The 18,221-nt window shown below is 37.0% G+C and overlaps 1 protein-coding gene across 1 annotated transcript in view; it reads right to left on the reverse strand.

Annotated features, from left to right (window-relative positions):
• Positions 1-18,221, reverse strand: part of NCKAP5 (NCK associated protein 5) — an 863,809-nt gene that overhangs the window by 362,582 nt on the left and 483,006 nt on the right. The window contains exon 5 of the mRNA XM_058549746.1: positions 12,750-12,883. Within this exon, the coding sequence (XP_058405729.1) occupies positions 12,750-12,883 (134 nt within the window). The remainder of the gene's footprint in view (positions 1-12,749; positions 12,884-18,221) is intronic.

An 18,221-nucleotide genomic window follows, 5' to 3' on the forward strand; every position in this document is an offset into this window, starting at 1 on the left:
ACTATGAATGTTCAAACTTCTACGTCTTAAGGTCACTTCAAATGAGTCTTTTCTGTGTAGTTTTGTCATCAACTAGATTTTCAGTTAGATGTATTTGTTTTGTTGTGCTTTCAATTTTCAGGAATATTTAAATTAGACATTATATTACAATTATATTAAACATTCACGTATTTCTAAAATCTAATCTTCAAAACAAAGTTTATTCAAAGAAATCTAGCTTCTATTCTTATCCCATCCTCTGGTATCTCTATCTTTAGTTAGCCATTTTTAAAGTTTTACTTTATCCTTCCAAATATATCTTTTTCCATATATTTGTTTACACTCACACACACACACACACACACACACACACAAATCCCACTGTCTTCTAAGATAAATTATAGCATAATACATATCCAGATTTCTCTACCTGGCACTTTTTTCTCTTTCTTCTGGTGATTTGATGATTATATTTATATGAAAATAAGGAGAAAAATATCAATTGAAAATAAGGAGGAAATCTAGTGAGTATATTTTGAGAAGCTGTATAGTGGAAAGGATGTTGCACTTCATAAATCACCATACTTACATCTAGCATTCACTTCACATTTAACTAAAGATGCATTTCTTAAATTATTAAAGGTTCATTAATCAAGTAATTCTGGAAAAGGGCACAATGATATTTGAACTTAATTATTATAATGTTTTATAAGTTTTAGAGTGATTTGGCTTGAAAATATATGCCTAAAACAATGTTTTGTGTCTCATGCAAAATGACAGAAACTTGTCAGTCACATAGAACATATCCCAAGCAATGAACAGATACACACAGATTCTTGAAGACATTGGAAGAAAAATTTCGGTAAACTAGAATATATTGAAAACACTGACCATATTTATTTGCTCCAAAGATAAAGATTGCACTGAAGCCAATACTGAAATTTTGAGAAACTTAACATCTATTTAATTTTTATAGTGTATGATAGGAAGAGAATATATCTTAAGGGACAGACAGACCTGACTTGAATCCTGGCTCAGCTGTTCAGTGGCTGTGTGACCTTTTGCAAATTATTTAACCTCTCTGGGCCTTATTTTCCTTTTCTATAAAATACGTATACTAATTCTTCTTCACAAAATTGTAACCAATGAGATTACATGTTTAAAGCATCCAAAAAAGCAACTGGTACAAGGTCAATACCCAATAAATATTAGCTCACTTGCTCTTTTGTAGGTAATAGAAACAGAAAATGGTACAGAGTAATGGTTAAGAGCCAAGCTGTCTGAGTTCAAATCCAAGTTATAATATATTCAAGCTGTATGATGATGGGTAAGTTATTTAACCCATATGAGCCTCAGTTTCCTCATCTGTAAAAGAGAGATAATAGGAATATTTTCCATGAAGGGTTGTTATAAGAATTAGATTATAGGTAGTATTATGGTTTCTTCCTGAGGAAGATCATTTTTCCGTTTTGTTTCACTGCTACATCCCTGGTACCTAGAATAGCACCTGCCACATGATAAGTTCTCCTTAAAAGTTAATAAAAAATAAATGACTTAAACATATGCATCTCAGGTATCTTGTATTGAAAGGGTTATCACAGAAGGATCAAGTGTGCAGCTTTGCTGCTGTTCACCCCTAAGAGTTCTCTCCTTGTTCATTTAGACAGTTCTCCACGTCCCCAGGTTTTATTAAATGATGGATGTTTTCACAATCATTGTAACCTCCAAGGGCCTGGTCTTTCCTAAACTGGACTTTAGGTGCATTGAGGCAGTAACTACAGCCTTACTACCTTACTATTCAATTCTTTACTCCAGAGAGACAGCTTAGAAAGTCTGGGTCTGCAGAATCTTGGAGCCATTCAAATATATTACAAAGACCTGTAGGGTATTTCCTGATAACATATCGTGTGCTTTGGTGATTGTTTCTGAAAAAGCAATAGACTTGTAAGCGTTATATGTGTCATGCATATTGGAAGTATACTAAACATATTACTGCTTCACTGGGGACTCTCTTGACAATAATGTGAATTGCTGAGGGAATAGAAATCAATTCTGAAAGTGTTTCTGATAACAAAGGTGACCGCTGGGCTTCAGGAAAAGGGTTCAAAGTAAGATTGACTTACATGATTGAGGTATTCATGAGATCAACACCACACAGGCAGACCAGGAATTTTTTCACTACGCAAGATGCAAGGGAATAATGAGGGCCTGATTCAAATGGCTAGTGTGTTTCAATAGGGCCTTAGGAGGAGATGAGCTCCAGCAACACACAGCTATCAATTGCTTCTGAAACCCATCGTGAAGACATACACCTTCAGCCTGTCTTTGTTTTCTATGCTCTTAACCCAAAATGTCCTTCCTTCGGTTCTCCATTAAATCCTCCTCACCTACACATGCTTGCATATTCATCTCAAATGAATTCCTTTCGTACTCACAGAGTTTTGCTTAGGTCATTTTTTTCTCCCTTTCTTGCAGCAAATATTAGATTTCACTTAATGTTAGTTTTTTTCAAGTCTGGCTCTTTCTTTACCATAAGATCCTTAGGGACAGGGGACGTGGCTTACTTATTTTATGCCCTCTACCTTCCTTAGCACACAAACCAATTTTGTCATTTTTTCTTTAATTGTCATACTTTTGTCTCAGTAGTGCCTGCAAAAAACTTACTCTTAATGCAACAATACCTTCTGAATGAAAAAAATTAAAATTGAATAAAAATAAATTAGAAATCTCAAAATTATTTAGGTAAATATGATGCACCAGGATGGCCAAATGTCATCCACAGTGAGGGTTCCATAAATGGTAGCTTAAAACAGCAACTTTGTCCACTGGAAATATTACTTTATTCATTTACTATAACATTTACTGAGTACCTGCTATATATCAGTCTAGAACTATAAGAAGTCTGCAGTCTACCAGCAGGGCATACATCATATTGAGATCCAAAAATGCTAGCAAGAAAAAATATAATTATGTGATTCAAGTCTGTACAGTAATCAAGTGAGAAAAGCAGAGTGTTATAAAAGGCATCACCATCAGAGAGAAGGTGAATCTGGAACCGAGTTTTGTTAGCTAAATATATATTCTCCAAGCCAACTGCAAAGGGGAAATTTAGGACACTTTAGCTAAATTCAATGACCATACAGTCCATGTAATAAACGTAACTGTAATTTGATGGTAGCCTAGATGTCTGGAAACACTAATTTGATCATCAGCCCAGTTGGTTTGATAATGCAGTGCAAAAGTATTCTAAGATAGAGACCATAAAAGAGGCACTAAAGATACAACTATTGGAACTTCCTTATGAATTTTGAAATGAGGAAATGGTAGTTACCAAGTTTTCTGTTTAATTTGATATAATTTCATTTATCCCTCTGGCCCAAGTTTCTCTTGAGTCAGGTGATGATGATCAAGTTTAAAAAATACCATCAGAGGCAGAACCTGTGAATTTATGATCAAGGCTGAAATCTGTATGAAATACCATTGCTTCTAATATCATTTGAAACTTCATTTACTGTCACGGATCATAAACTACAAAATAAATGAAAAGAGGAATAGAAAGAAAATTTGACCAGCAGTCGGAAGTCCTGGGTTCTAGATTGGGATCTACTTAGCCATGTGACCACGAACAAGTTACTTCATTTTTTAAGTTTCAATATTGTATTTATTTAAATTATAATATGCCCTGCCTACCATGCATAAGGTTATAGTGAGAAATGAATGAAATAATGTATGGATTGGTTTTGGAATCACTAAAAAATAAAAGAAGTGGGAGCCGGCCCGGTGGCATAGCGATTAAGTTCATACACTCCACTCCGGCAGCCCGGGGTTCTCGGGTTTGGATCCCAGGCATGGACCTACATATCACTTATCAAACCATGCTGTGGCAGCATCCCACAAACAAAATAGAGGAAGATTGTCAGAGATGTTAGCTCAGCAACAATCTTCCACAAGCAAAAAGAGGAAGATTGGGAACAGTTGTTAGCTCAGGGCCAATATTCCTCACCAAAAAAAATAAATAAATAAAAAATAAAATAAAAGAAGTGTAAAACATCATCATTGTTGTTGCCATGTTAATACCAACATTAATAAAAATTCTTACTATAAAACCTAACAGCTTGCAATGTTATAGGAACTAACTATACAAAAAGAAATTCATATCTGTGTTTTGAGAAAATGCATCCTGTCATTTGCTGCTACTACAAACGGCAGGCAAACATCTTTGGTCAGGAGAAATGAGAAAAGAATCCTGAAACAATTTAATGAAAACTACAACACACTTCTTTCGTCAGAACCCCATAGCTTCCGCTTAGCTAATTCACTACTTTATTTTCTGGAAACATTCTTAAAAGCTCGAGGTTGTTTGTTAGCAACAGATGTAGACATTTATAAACAAGGACCATCTTAACTGAATTATCTTTCACAAATTAAACAAAGAATCCCAAAGAACAGTTCCAAGTGTTTACAATCAGCACTCAGAGACATACTCTGCGGGAATACCATTCATTAAATGCACTGCCTGTGGACCAAAAAGGTAATCAGAACAAGCATCCTCACCACTGAGACTGCTACCATTGCATTTGCCCCATATGCTGCTACAGACAGACTAGTATAAATGTTATCTGAGAGTCATAAAACAATCTCTGAAAGTAAACTATACTCTGTGGGAAGTAAACTTTCAATGCACCAAGTTCCATTTAGTGCCCTGCAAACAGGAATTCCGCAAAGAATATTTTGAAACAGGCAACTCATCTTTCATAGGTGAGCACTCTATCATAGAAGCCCAGGAATGGAAAATTGAGTCTTCATCCTCCCAGGCCATCACTGTTTATAACTCTAAGAATGATGACTATTATCAAAATTTTAAAGATTCCCAGAAATAGCCATTCTACAACCTCTCTTGCAAGCAAATTTCTATTATAAACACACAATCTTTAAAATTCTTCCATATGTTTAACCTAAGTCTTTCATAGTACAACTTTAGCTGCATCTTTCTGTTTCAGTACGGATATTAATTCATTCTTATATTTATTCATTCATTCAATCTTCAGCCAACAAATATTTATTGAATGCCTACCATGGTAAAAATCATGTAAGAGGATGTGAGAAACGTTCTCTAGCCCTTGGGTAGGCAACCACAATCTTTAACTCTTTACATAGATCATTATTAAGAGCAATCTGGGGAAAGAGCCGCCAATTTGCAAAAAATATGGAGGCCAGAGGAACATGTTGAACTGCCCCAAGAATAGTAATTAACAAATTTAGACTGTGAGAAACTCTATACGGCAAATGCTCTAAGTTCTTCAACAAATAAATCTGAAGGAAAAGCAAGTGATGGAGGGTAACCTACTAGTTAAAAGAAACCTAAAAGATTTATCCAGTTTTATAACAAATAGGCAAGACTAAAGTGTCTGGGGATGCACATTAAATGATAAAACTATTAAAAACACAGGGAAGTTACTGCTATACAGTCGGAATAATAGTCACTTATTGGGGGAAGATGAAAGTTGAGATTGGGAAGGGGCACCCGAAGAGGACTCTGGGTGGCTGGCAGAGTTTTCCTTCTTGACTTGATGTTGGTTACAAGAGTGTTCACCTTAGAATAATTCACTAAGCCAAACATTTGTTTTGTGTGGTTTTCTGTATCTGTGTTTTGTTTTTCAAGAAGCATTTATCAACACGGAACAACGAGAACCCCTAAACATTGCTAGCTGGAATGCAAAATGGCACAGCTACTTTGGAAAACAATTTGGTAGTTTCTTATAAAGTTAAATGTATGCTTACTATATGACTCAGTAATCCTATTCCTAGTTATTTGCTCAAGAGAAATAAAAACACGCTAAGACACATGCGTGAAAGTTGCGTGTTTATAGCAAGTTTATACTCACCAAAGACTGGAAGAAACCCATTGGCAGGTGAAGGGATAAACAAATAGTGGTACTTCTCTATCAAGGAATACTACTAAGCAATAAAAGAGGATGCAACAACAAGGATGCTTCTCAAAAGAAACACTAATTGCAAGAAACCAGACACAAAAAGGTCAAATACTTTATAACTTCCATTATAAGACTTTCTGGAAAAGGCAAAACTATATGGAGACAAATCAGAACAGCTGTTGCCAGGAGTGTGGGATATGGAGAGGGAACTGACAACAAAAGGGAATGAGGAAACTTTTTATGGAAATATTCTGTCTTAATTGCAGTGGTGGTTACATGATGATATATTCTTGTCAAAACTGATCAAACTCTATATCTAAAAAAATGGATTTTCTGTAAATTTGACCAAAAAACATTTATTATTGAGAGTAGGAATGAATTTAGTTTCCAATTTTGAAATAAAACCTTCTTCCATATCCTGTATTTATTTTCTTAAAATGTGTGTTGGGCTGGGGATAATAACACATTAAGGGTTATTATAGGTAACTGAAAAAAAGTGTTAGAGGAGAGGCTAAATCACCGGTGTTTTTACTGATGGCTATTTCTTCAGAGAAATCGTTTATAAGTGAAAACAATTCTGGTCGTCATAAAGTTCTCTCTCTTCAGGCTTTTCCCCAAACCAGTTCCAATAAATCCTCAAATGGACAACATCAGAGCCAAGAGCAATAATGGTTATGTCCACCGCAGAGGATCTTAGCTTCCTTTTGCCAGTCAAGCGCCTCAGTATTCAATTTTGGCTGTCCTCAACAGAAATATATCATCTGGGCTTGGCAGTTTTCTAATCTCGACTTCTCCAGAGTCGAGTAACCAAAATAGACGTGATGAAAGCCCATTGCACACAGCTTCACTGTGATGAGAACGTGGAGAATAAGACAGTCCACTCCAAGCTCTCAACAGGAAAGTCTGGCTGTTAGAACTTCAAGAAGGCCTGGTTATAACAGTGTAATTGTAACTTCACCCAAGAAATGCATTTCGGTTCTAATACCCTGTCTTTTAGAAAGCATAAAAAACATTATAAAACTATAATACAATTCAACTTCCTCCTTTTACAAATGAGCAAATTGAGATCCAGAAAGGTCAAATTACTTAACCAAAGTTATTAAGCTAGTTAGAAGTGGGGCTAGAACCAGGTCCTAAAAACTCATTTAATAGGATAGTGCTCTTTGAAACGAAATTGGAACTTTACTCTGTGTTAATATTTTCTTCTCTACCAGTGATAAATAATAGGCACTATAACTTTCACCTTGTCTATTCAACAACTTATAGCTCTGTTAAGAATTTAAGAAATTGTAACAATGTCATCATGTCTCTGCAGAAACAAAAATACAAAGGAATTAAGGTAAGTTCAGCATTAAGTTATTAGTTGCTCAGGGAGCTGGAAAAGCCTCCTTTCTTTCCCTTCTCTATATAGCTGATTTTAACTAGCTTTGCTCAAGCGAGAACTTACACACTAGATCACTAAAATATAAACTTCTGACATCAAAATATGATCCATATTATGTTAACCAAGCATTTTTAATAATGCCATTTAAAATCTTTTTTTTCCATCTATTGTAATTTGAAGAAAATTTATCATTTAACCAATGCTGCTTTACCATTTTAAACTTCTGGTAGATTTACTCAGAGGAGCAGATGAGAGGCCTCCATTTTTATGAAAAGTCTCAGCCAGAAATACTGCTGATAGTATGGAAATGGCAACTCCAAATGAATAGCAAATTGCCCTCTGTATTCATCAGGAGGAACAAGGCACTCGGGAGAGCCAGCCCCTGTGATAGGTGAAAGTTGAACGTCTGAGATGGGAACAAACGTAGAGGAGGAGCAGGGCCCTGTGCTGTTGATCGTCCAAAGGTCAATTGACAGCTTTTCATATCCTGTTATGTTTTACTCCTTCTAAAGATGTAGAGAAAATGTTCTTTTAATGTATCAGACAGACACAGAGGCAGAAGGGAATACGTGGGTAGAACATTTAAGGGCATATTACCCTCTTCAACACACACTTCTATGCCAGGTGCCTACAGCTTCCAAATGGGCAGCAGAAAATGAACCCTAGGATTCCGTCAAGTCTCTGAGAGCTGATAATGTGAAAGGCAACCAGTGAATGAGTTAAGCAGTAAAACCATCTCCATTTATGTCTCCTTGAAGTTCAGCGTGCAGCAGACTGCACTTAAGCACAGCAATCAACTGTGATAGGAGAAATCCCGTCACAGTAAGCAAACAAATAGCTTCAGGGCAGCAGATAGTGCAGGGAGAGAAGGTCAAACCAGGTGCAGAGAAATCCTGGACGTAGAGAATGCAAGCCTGGACTCCATTTAGGTGATTTTTAACTATCTTAGTCAATTACGGGTGACAAAACTGTATTGTTCCCTTTACTTAAATTTACACTGCATGGTGTAAATATACACACATACACACACACACACACACGCATGCATGGAACATTTCAAGGCTACAGAGAAACACTAATTTCTGATGTTTTGGGTGTGTTATGATTTACTAACTGCAGATAGTTTACAAAATATGTCTGCCTGATGGTGAGTCTACCAGGTTGATTCTAATTTAAACTTCAAACACAGAGCTGTCACATGATAAACACACATATTATTATTGATTGTATCACTACGCAATCATTAATTTCATCCGGCTTGATTCATGCCTTTGCATGATAGCAAGCCATTAACAAATAGGAAGTCTGGCTGTCCTGAATTTAGACAAAATTTCCCTTCATTTACAGCTAAACTATAAATGTGTTGTGTTCATATATGTACATCAGTCTTCTTTATCTGGATTCTACATTTTCTGAGGACATATACTGTGTTCTATCTTATTGTGCACACAATGAAAGTGGCTGATTGTCTGATAAGAAAAGCAGCTTTAAGAAATAATCTACACATTGATTAGATTGTTTCCAAAGGGATCAACTCGAATACATGTGCAAATCAGTCATGGTTTACATGAAATCACTACTCTGTAGAGTTGATTATTACTTCACAAGTCTATTTTTTAAAATTCATTGTTATGCCACCTCAACATACCCCACCTGGTTGGAGATAGTTTTCCTGGCAGTGCTTCTCCAGGTGAATCTAACTGATGTACAAACACTTCATTCACTCGAGGTAGAGTAATGAGACTGGGGTTCAAACACCAGTTATCATTACATAGAAGGGGAGGCAGTGCCACAGCCTCAATCCACACCATTAACCTTGGCTAGCTGGACAATCACAGTTCAAATAAACACTTAAAGGGAGAGTGGAGACAGTTATTATAGGAGTCACGAAGCTAATCCCACATAAAATATGCCCAGCCATTGTGTATCATACAGACGATGGGTTAAACAATCATGATGACACCTTGATTGACATCACCAAATAATAAGACAAAGAAGGGGTAGCCCTAATGATACCACCACCTGCCTCTAAGTATTAGCTTATGGAAATGCTCCTTCACCTATGGGGAAGGCTTAATTTGCAAGTATTTTTTTCTTCTCTGTATTTACATTCAAGAGTGTAAATGATCTGAATCAAGTTTGGTATGGCTGCCTGAATCACCCTCAGGGCAGGCAATTTCTGATTTATGAGCTTAGAGCTGATTATGTAACCTCTGGTCACATCTCTCTCTCTCTCTCTCTCTTTTTTTAATTACCAAATTTTGGATCATTGCTGATCATTATACCCTAATCAGAGGTCAAGAGGGAGAATGGGATGATGGAGGACAGTTTGGTGGTGACATAAAAGAGAACTACTAATTCAAACGTTTTTATAGCTTTTTCATTACCACAACTTTTTCATTACCACAACATTATTCACAAGTGTTCAGGTTTGCCCGGTACCTTTAAGCCACCAGGCCCATCACATAACTGAAACTGCATAAAATCAAGCCGCGGTCTAATCCCCCTGAAATGCTCATTCTGACATCTGAACTCTACTTCCCACATACACCTAATTGGCCCAGCTTCTAACTTCATTATTCACTTGCTCCTTCAATGTCTCACCTCATCCTTGAATCTGAGACTCAGAATCTTCTTAGTTACTGTTTATATGCTCCCCTGGCTATAATACCATCAAACATACCAGGAAAATACTCCACCCAACTCAGCCCAGGCCTCAGCATCTCATGCCTCTGCGCTCCAGGTTCATAAAAGAGGAATTAGAAAGATACAACACATATATATTTAGATGTTCCCGTGAACTTTCAGTCCAGTGCTTGACTTAAGAACCTTGAGCACTGGAGGTCTTCCTATTTTGCCTGTTATCACTTAGGCATGGAGCCACCAGTCCTAATTCATGTATTGTGAAATTCAGAAACTGTTCAACTTTGCAGACATAAGTGACATAGCAGAAGTAGTAGCACTTCTAAGAATTAATCCTAATTTGCACCATCATGGACCATTGTCTATCATATCCTTCAATGCCATCTATGAAGGAGCCCATGTGATACATTCTATTACGAATTTATTAGCAGAGATAATGTTTCTTTCTTTAAGGAGCAGTAGCCTTTGTCTACAAAACAAGAGTTACATATCCTCTTGTATTTTCCTTTTTATCTTGTCTGCCAGGAATCTGAGAGCTAAATTAAATGCTCATTCTCAGAAAACACATTGAACTTCGTAAGTATGATTACTTGCCATAGTCCCCTTTTGTAGTCTTTATTTTCAGTTTTTATTTTGTTAGCTACATTGTAAAACTACCTTTTATTGTAAGCCACTTCATATACTTTGAAAAGGTAAGTTATTAGCATTATTTTTAAAAGTAACCTCATCCCATGAACAATACTCAAAATAAGTCCACATCTCAGATATCATGTACAAAAGGAACTCGTGGACCCAGGGGAAAAAAGGAGAAAATTATGAATACAAAAGTTTTAATTCAATATAATAATTTGGATTACAGAAATCGTTTATGTGAGCATTTAGCTGCCGACCGTGCCCAAGAGTGATGCACTATAGGCATATTCTGTAATACTGAGAATTTTACAGACTTAAATGATAGTAACAAGATTGTTTAAATAAGCATAACTAGAAATATCTTACAAATCAAAGTTTAAAATGTGAAAGGACATCAGAAATGGTTTAGTGGGTCTACTTAAATTATTGTGTAATTATCTGATCTGTTATACATGCTTTTTCCTCCATCTTTTGCTGGTTTACATTAGTTACCTGGCTGTAACTGGACTTGAACTTTTCAGTTTCAGTGAATCTTGACATAAGAAAACTGATTACACTGGGGGGAAAAAATCTTCACAAAGCAGTATGTAAAACCCCCCACTATTTGTTTTACACATAATTATCTTCTCTTTCAGCCTATGATGTTGCCTTGGCTCTTGCGAACTCAAATCTGTATGGGATTGTCATTTGATTTACAGCAGATGACCTGGCATCATATGAAAATAATTTACTGTGCCATGTGCCTCATGCCCTGTAAATCAATAGCTTGAATACAGAGACACCTCAATTAGACAGTGCAAGGGTAGCAAGATCTGCCTCCTCCTCTCCTATATCATTAAAATGGCAAGTATTACAAAGCAGTACTTGTTTTAAAGTTGCTTCAGAGGGGGGATGTATTATTTCAAGGGAGAGCTCTAACTTTGTGTCTCCCACAAAGTTAGAGCTACCATCAAACTGAATGAAAAATTGAGCACAAGGTTGTATAAGTAATAGCCTGTGAGGGGTGGGACATACATTTGTTAAAGTATTGATCAGTGCATTTCTACAGCACCTGTGTGTTATCATGGGATCGAAGAGTTAAACAGGGTGTTAAATTATGACTCTGAACACAGAGGAGCCATCCATCCTTCCCACCCTCTTCCTCCAAGAAGCCTCTAAACCAAAGTCACAAGCATTCATGATATTAGCCACAATGAGATAAATCATTTGGAGGCTCAGCTTTGTTCTCTCTCTGCAACACCTCTGAAAATGAAGATATCATTATAAAAGCCTCACAATGAGGAAGCTGTATTATCCATCACTGATCATATCCAAATCCCAATGGTAAGTTATTGACAAGACCCACACAGTTTGCTCATGAAAATTTTAGGGCAACTTCTCAAACTTGATTCTGCCTGGGATAACCTCATGAGGGAGAAAAAACCAAAATTATTTTCCTGATTTTGCAAATGGCAAAATTAAATATAGAAATTAAAGTAAATTGTTCCTCACAGGGTGCCTGTATCTGGTCCTAGGACTGTAATTGCACGAGTTCATATTTTTTCAATGGAATCGAATAGATTTTAAATAATAGGTTGAATCTTAACCCATATTAACTATAATTGGAAGCTGAAATATTCTGACTATTGGAATTAAATCTAAGAAGAGCTACTTTTTCAGAATCATCCTTTCAAACTCAAGTTATGTCTTTTAAAGGAAAAAAACTCATTGATTTTTTTTTTTTTTTTTTTTTACTTCTAAATACTTCCTCTAAGTAATGAGTAAGGGCTTACTGGATGATTAGATTCATACTTCCTCTCTATCTTAAAATAAGATTATGATGACCAGTGAAATTTCATCCTCCTGGCTAGCCTGTCACAGGACATGCCTATAGGCCACAAAGCCACCACAACTTACTGGAAGACCCCTTGGAAAGCCATTAGAGAAGAAAAGACAAGCAGCTTCAACCAAGCCAAGACTGTGTGAGGCGCAAATGGAAAGTTTCAGAAAATTGGTCCAAATTCAATAAGATGGCTTGGCCAGATGGGAAGGTCTAAACCGCTGGGGAATTAACTGGTCAAATGCAACAGAAGCTTGCACAATGGAAATTCAAGCAAAGGTATTATTGGTGAACGGATAAATGCTTGCTTTAGAAGGAGTTGACGTTCTGAAGCAAGATGGTCAGTTCATAACAATACCTGGCGAATTGCTGCTGCAGGCCACGCATCTGAATTCTGCTGCGTTCAGACTCCAGTGTCACCTCCCGCAATCGCTTCTCACTCTGAAGACGTAAGTGTCTCTCTTCTTCCAATTCATGTATCAGCTTCTCATGCTACAAAAGGTACAAAGGAAATGACTTTCTTAAATATTATGACAATAAAATAATTAGTAATAGCTGTCGGTTACTAAGTGCTTAGATCATTTATATATTATTATGAATTTGATAATATTATTGGGTCATAGATCTTCACATCTGCAGGGAAAGACACCTGGTTTAATGGAAATTATTCAGACATGAGAGTCAAATCAGCCAGGATTGAAAATCTGTTACCTTCTGATTTTTATGACAAATTACTTAGATGTCTCTAATCTTTGGTTTCCTTGTCTATATTTTGTTGTTGTTAGTGCCATCGAGTCAATTCAGACTCCTAGTTGACCCTGCTGCTGTTTGAAATACCAGTGACATAGCTTTCAGCATCACAGCAACACGCAACCGCCAGAGTATGGCAACTGACAGATGGGTGGTATGGTTCCCTGATGAGGAAAAAAACCTGAGTCACAGCGATGAGAGCACCAAACCTTAATCAACAGACCACTAGGGTTGGCCAAAATCAATTTATATATATATATGACTAAGATCATTAGAGATTGCTCAGAATTATTTTATCTCTTCAATCTCCTGTATATGCTTTAAAGGGAACATTACTGTTTCTTATAGAAGGACCAGGAATTTTAATTTAATTAGACCATGGAGCTCATGAGAATAAGGAAAGAATTAGTTTTTATTTTGTCCAGTTTGATTTTCAGAGATAAAAATAGGCTAAACCACCCACTGTATTTATAATCCCAGAAAACTAGCTCATCTCACGAATGGCCGTCAGGGATTAAGAGAGGGACTGAATGACCCAGAATAGACGGTTCAGCAAAAACTCATTCCTGGAACTGGTAAAAAGCACACAAGATCAGATGCTCCCGACATTACTGACTCAGCCACGCTAATGTCATTTTTGGTTTTGTTTTGTTGCCATTATTGCCTTTTATTTATTTTTAGCATGTCATGCTGTTCTACTTATTGCTGTTACTAAATTAAGCAATTTGCATACAAGATATATGTTCTATGATGAAAACCAAAGACTTAATACCTGATTATGAGGAACCTAAATTCTTAAAGGGAAAGAAGGGAAGCTGAGACATCTGTCTCCAAATAAATTAGACACTATGACTCTGTACCATGGATAACCCAGGATGAAACAGGATCCATTGCATGGGGCGTATTGACAGGAAATGATAGCAAAGATGGATTCTCTCCAGCTCTAACTCATGGGGAAAAAGTTCTCCTGAGGACCATAAAGGACACATTAGATCATGATCTGGAAATGAATCAAGGTCATCTAAAAATACTTACACATCCCCCTGCTTCTGTACCTTGGACCATGCTCTTCCTCCTGCTTAAAAGCCCTCTGAGGTCTCTGTATTTAAAGCCTAGGGTTCCTTCCAGGCTCAGCTGTAAGCCATCTCCTCTAGAACTTTCCCCTTATCACTTCGTCATCCTCTCCCTTCCCTGAGTTCCAATGGCACCTACTATCTTTACCACCGGCTTGGTCTTTACTTACTTTTTTCTATTATTATTTTTCATGTGCATTTATCATAGTTCTCCAACTAAATGAACACTTGTTTGAGATTAGGACTATGTCTAGTGGTCATATGTATTTCGTATTTAGCATATTACCCAATGCACAGTAGTACTGGAAATACATTTGCTTATTGATTCTGGAGTTGGCCTTCTTCTAAGTCAGGCCTGTAGCTTCTATGTCACTACCTCTTCAATGGTCCATTTTTAACCCCCACAAACAGTTACTCCTTTTGGAATCAGAAAAACTAAAATCAAAATAAAATCTTCATTCTGTCACTTTCCAGCAACTTTGGAAAGAAAGGAAATCATGTCGCTGGAAATGTGCTAATTAAAGTCAAATCTCTGTAGAAATACTTAAAATGGTAAATTATATATAACATATTTTACCACAATAAAAAATAAATTAAAAAATAAACTTTTCACTCAGTTATTACACATAATCAACACTCCTCTTCATACAGACTCATTGGACTAGACAGAACATGGGTAAGTCATCTATATTATAGAATTTAGAAGACTGTGCTTTGATTCCTGAAACAGGCAAAAAAAAAAAAAAGTGTATGTTAAATTGTTCAAAAGCATATCCTATGAAGGATGTGAAGTTTTGCAGAGAAAATAGCATCCCTTGTTCCTTCAAAAGAAAAGAATGTTACGTAGATTCACTTACTGCCGTATTGAAGAATCCCCAAAATCTAATAAGGAAGAACATTTTCCATATGAATAATCCTCTCTGTTCAATTTGCTAATGCCTTTCCAAATATGAATGAAATGATATCCTCACAATATAGAGAAAGCTCTAGGGAATTCTAATGAAGGTAAAAGTTGTTTACTAAAATGCATTCCTTTCAACTGGTGTGTGTTTCAGTTAAACCATCAAAGCTTGATAATAAGCCACACCTACTTTCCAAATATGGAAAAAAATTTTACTCAAATTATAAAACATGGCTGAAAGTAGCAAGAGAGTGTATCAGTGGATTAGCCAGAATTTTTTTTTTTTGTATTAGCTGTATCTGAAATATAAACTGATTTGTCCCCAAAGTAATTTTGACTTTCTCCCGCAGATTTGCTCTGGATCTTTTACAGCAGGGAGATTGAAAGGGCATGAGAGATGGAGAATGGTTGGGTGTTATTTCTGTGATGCCACTAGGTACTAAAGAGCAGTAAGTAATAGACAATGTCACAGAAATCTGGGACAAATTTCCGTGGCAGCAGTTCTCTTTCCATTGAACCACTGGGCTAGGCTGGCTTTAAGTAGCCATCTTAAGAGAGCTCTGACGGTGTTTTGCAAAGCTCATGGGGCCCCACATTTGTATGTCTCCCAGTTTCATGTAGCAAGATCACCTCTTCTCTTTGTCCTCATTGGCTTTTCTTACCATTGCATCCACATCGTTACCCCAGGAGCACAAACACTGGCCCAGGGCTATGTCTAAGAAGTGACATTAAACACATGTTCATAGGAAACTTTGCCAGTCACATTCTCTTCCTTCTCTTAGGAGACATGGGCTTCACTCTCATTCAAAAGGCAGGTGTGCATATTTTTCTCAACAAAAGCAGACTTCAAGTGAACTTTCAACCTGGTGTTCTTCTTTAGCTGCTGTCTCTAACTCTGAAATAAATAGGTTCTATGAGAAGAATCTTGGAGAGCACTTTACATTTCACAGAATGTTTCCACTTTCATTGCTGTATCAAGTCAGAAAAACCCTGTAAAGTTGGTTGTTATCAACTCCACTTAAAGATAAAGAGAGTGGGGTAAAGAGAGGGAAGGAGCTTGCCCAGATTAGAAATCACCACTCTGGGACCAGAAACAAGTTTTTCTGACCCCAAGTGCCCACTTTTTCCATACTATGGTCAGTTCTGCTATAACATTTACTTTAAAAGTACAAATTTATTCTAGTGCAATTGATATATTAGGGACAATTTGAGCATGACACAAATATCACATTTGCTTATGCCCAATTTCATTCATGAGAAACATGAATCGAACAGAGAAAACTGTACCCCAATGAACCTACTATAGAAATACACCAATCACACACATCCCAGACAGATGGACCAACACTCTCAGTCCACCGGGTATGTTAGGAGCCTCCCCCATCCACATCTGGTGGTACAGCTTGCCCTCTGATTTCAGGCAGCCTTCCTTCTATTGCTTCATGATAACTCACAAGCTGCAGCTCTTCCTATGACAGCTTCCACAAGCAAACTTCATGTCTTTTTCAAGACAAAGTACCATATTTGATGTATTATTTATGTATATCTTAACCATTTAAGACATGTAAAATTTAGCTGCCATTTTTATTAGATTCTGTTTTTTTTTTAACGTGTCACTAACAAAGTTTTTGAGTATTGTGCCCCTCGTTCTATTTTCCCCACAAGCCCTGTGCAGTGATTTTTAGGAACACATATGTCATGTTATAGCAGAGCTGACTGTACATCATAGTGGAGAAAAAGAAATCCAAATCAAGAGTAGAATTCAGAAGCCCTTTCCCTGTTCGGGCACAAGCCAAGAGTTAGGGCTTCAACAAGGAATCAAACATAAAAAGAAAGGTATATTAAATCCAAGACTTAGTTCTACCAAGTGATCTTGTCTATATCTCATAGCCTTCACACAGACCTTAAACTTCCTCACATTTAATTACTATCCTCTGATTAAACCTCCAGGGAAGGAGATGCTACAATTTCCCTGGGTAATCCATTTTACTTTTTTAAATTCCTCTCCTGATAATTTTCTAAGACTTGCTTAAATTATTTCAAGTATCAAAGAGCCATTTCTATCTACATGTTCCTAGGAAAAGGAGAAAAATCTATAGGTTCTGACATTATTTCCTAATTTAATAGAGAACTCTGCTTGGGAAAGGAGCTATGGACACATCCACATGGATTCATTCATTCACTCTGGCCACAAATGTTTACTGAACAGCAACTACATGCCAGACACTGGACCAGACAGAAAAGCAGCCATGAGCCAAGTAGACATGTTTCCTGACCACAGTAAACTTACACACTAGTGGAGAAGGCAGGTGCTAAAGGAACTATCACACAGATAAATATATCAGTATAAACTGATGGATAATTAAAGGCTTGCTGAAAGATGACAGCAAAAGGAACTGAGTTTGTTTGTCTGGTTTGTTTGGGTAGGGGAAGGCTTCTCTGAGGAAGTAACGATTAAACTAAGACCTCCGTGATGACCAGGAGTTACCACGTGAAGAGAAGGTACCAGCACTGTAGGCACAGTGAGCAGCAAACAGAAGTGTTTAGTCACCTACGGGAAGAACTAAGAGAAGCCCAGCGTGCCTGGAGCCTGGCGAGCTGGGGAAGGTGGGGGGGAGTGGCATATGACGCAGGTGGAAAGAGCAAAGGGTAGCCCCAGGGGACGATGAAGGTCATATGAAGGATGTGGGGTTGTGTCCTGAGTAAAACAGTAACTCATTACCAGGGTTTAATCAAGAGAGTGATAGGATCTGACAAAGATTTTTGCAAACATCATCAGACTACTATGTGGAGAAAACACTGAATTAAGAGGCTAAATAACAGAATGGGAAAATATTTAAATAGAGAATTGTGAATGCTACCAGCTTCTAGTTTATGCTGCACCATTTACTAGTCAAGTGGTTTTGGACAAGCCACTTAACTTAAACCTTAACTGTTATAAGCTAGTTTCCTCTGTATATTGGGGAGAGTAAAATCACCTAAGCAAATTTCATAGCATCAGTGTGAAGAATGAGCAAAATAACTTATGGTAAAGCACTATAACAACTTGAAAGTGCCATATAAAAATAAGATATGGCTAACTGGAATTGTACAGCTTATATTGCCT

This window comes from Diceros bicornis, chromosome 10 (genome assembly GCF_020826845.1).
Source record: "Diceros bicornis minor isolate mBicDic1 chromosome 10, mDicBic1.mat.cur, whole genome shotgun sequence".
Lineage (NCBI taxonomy): Eukaryota > Metazoa > Chordata > Mammalia > Perissodactyla > Rhinocerotidae > Diceros > Diceros bicornis.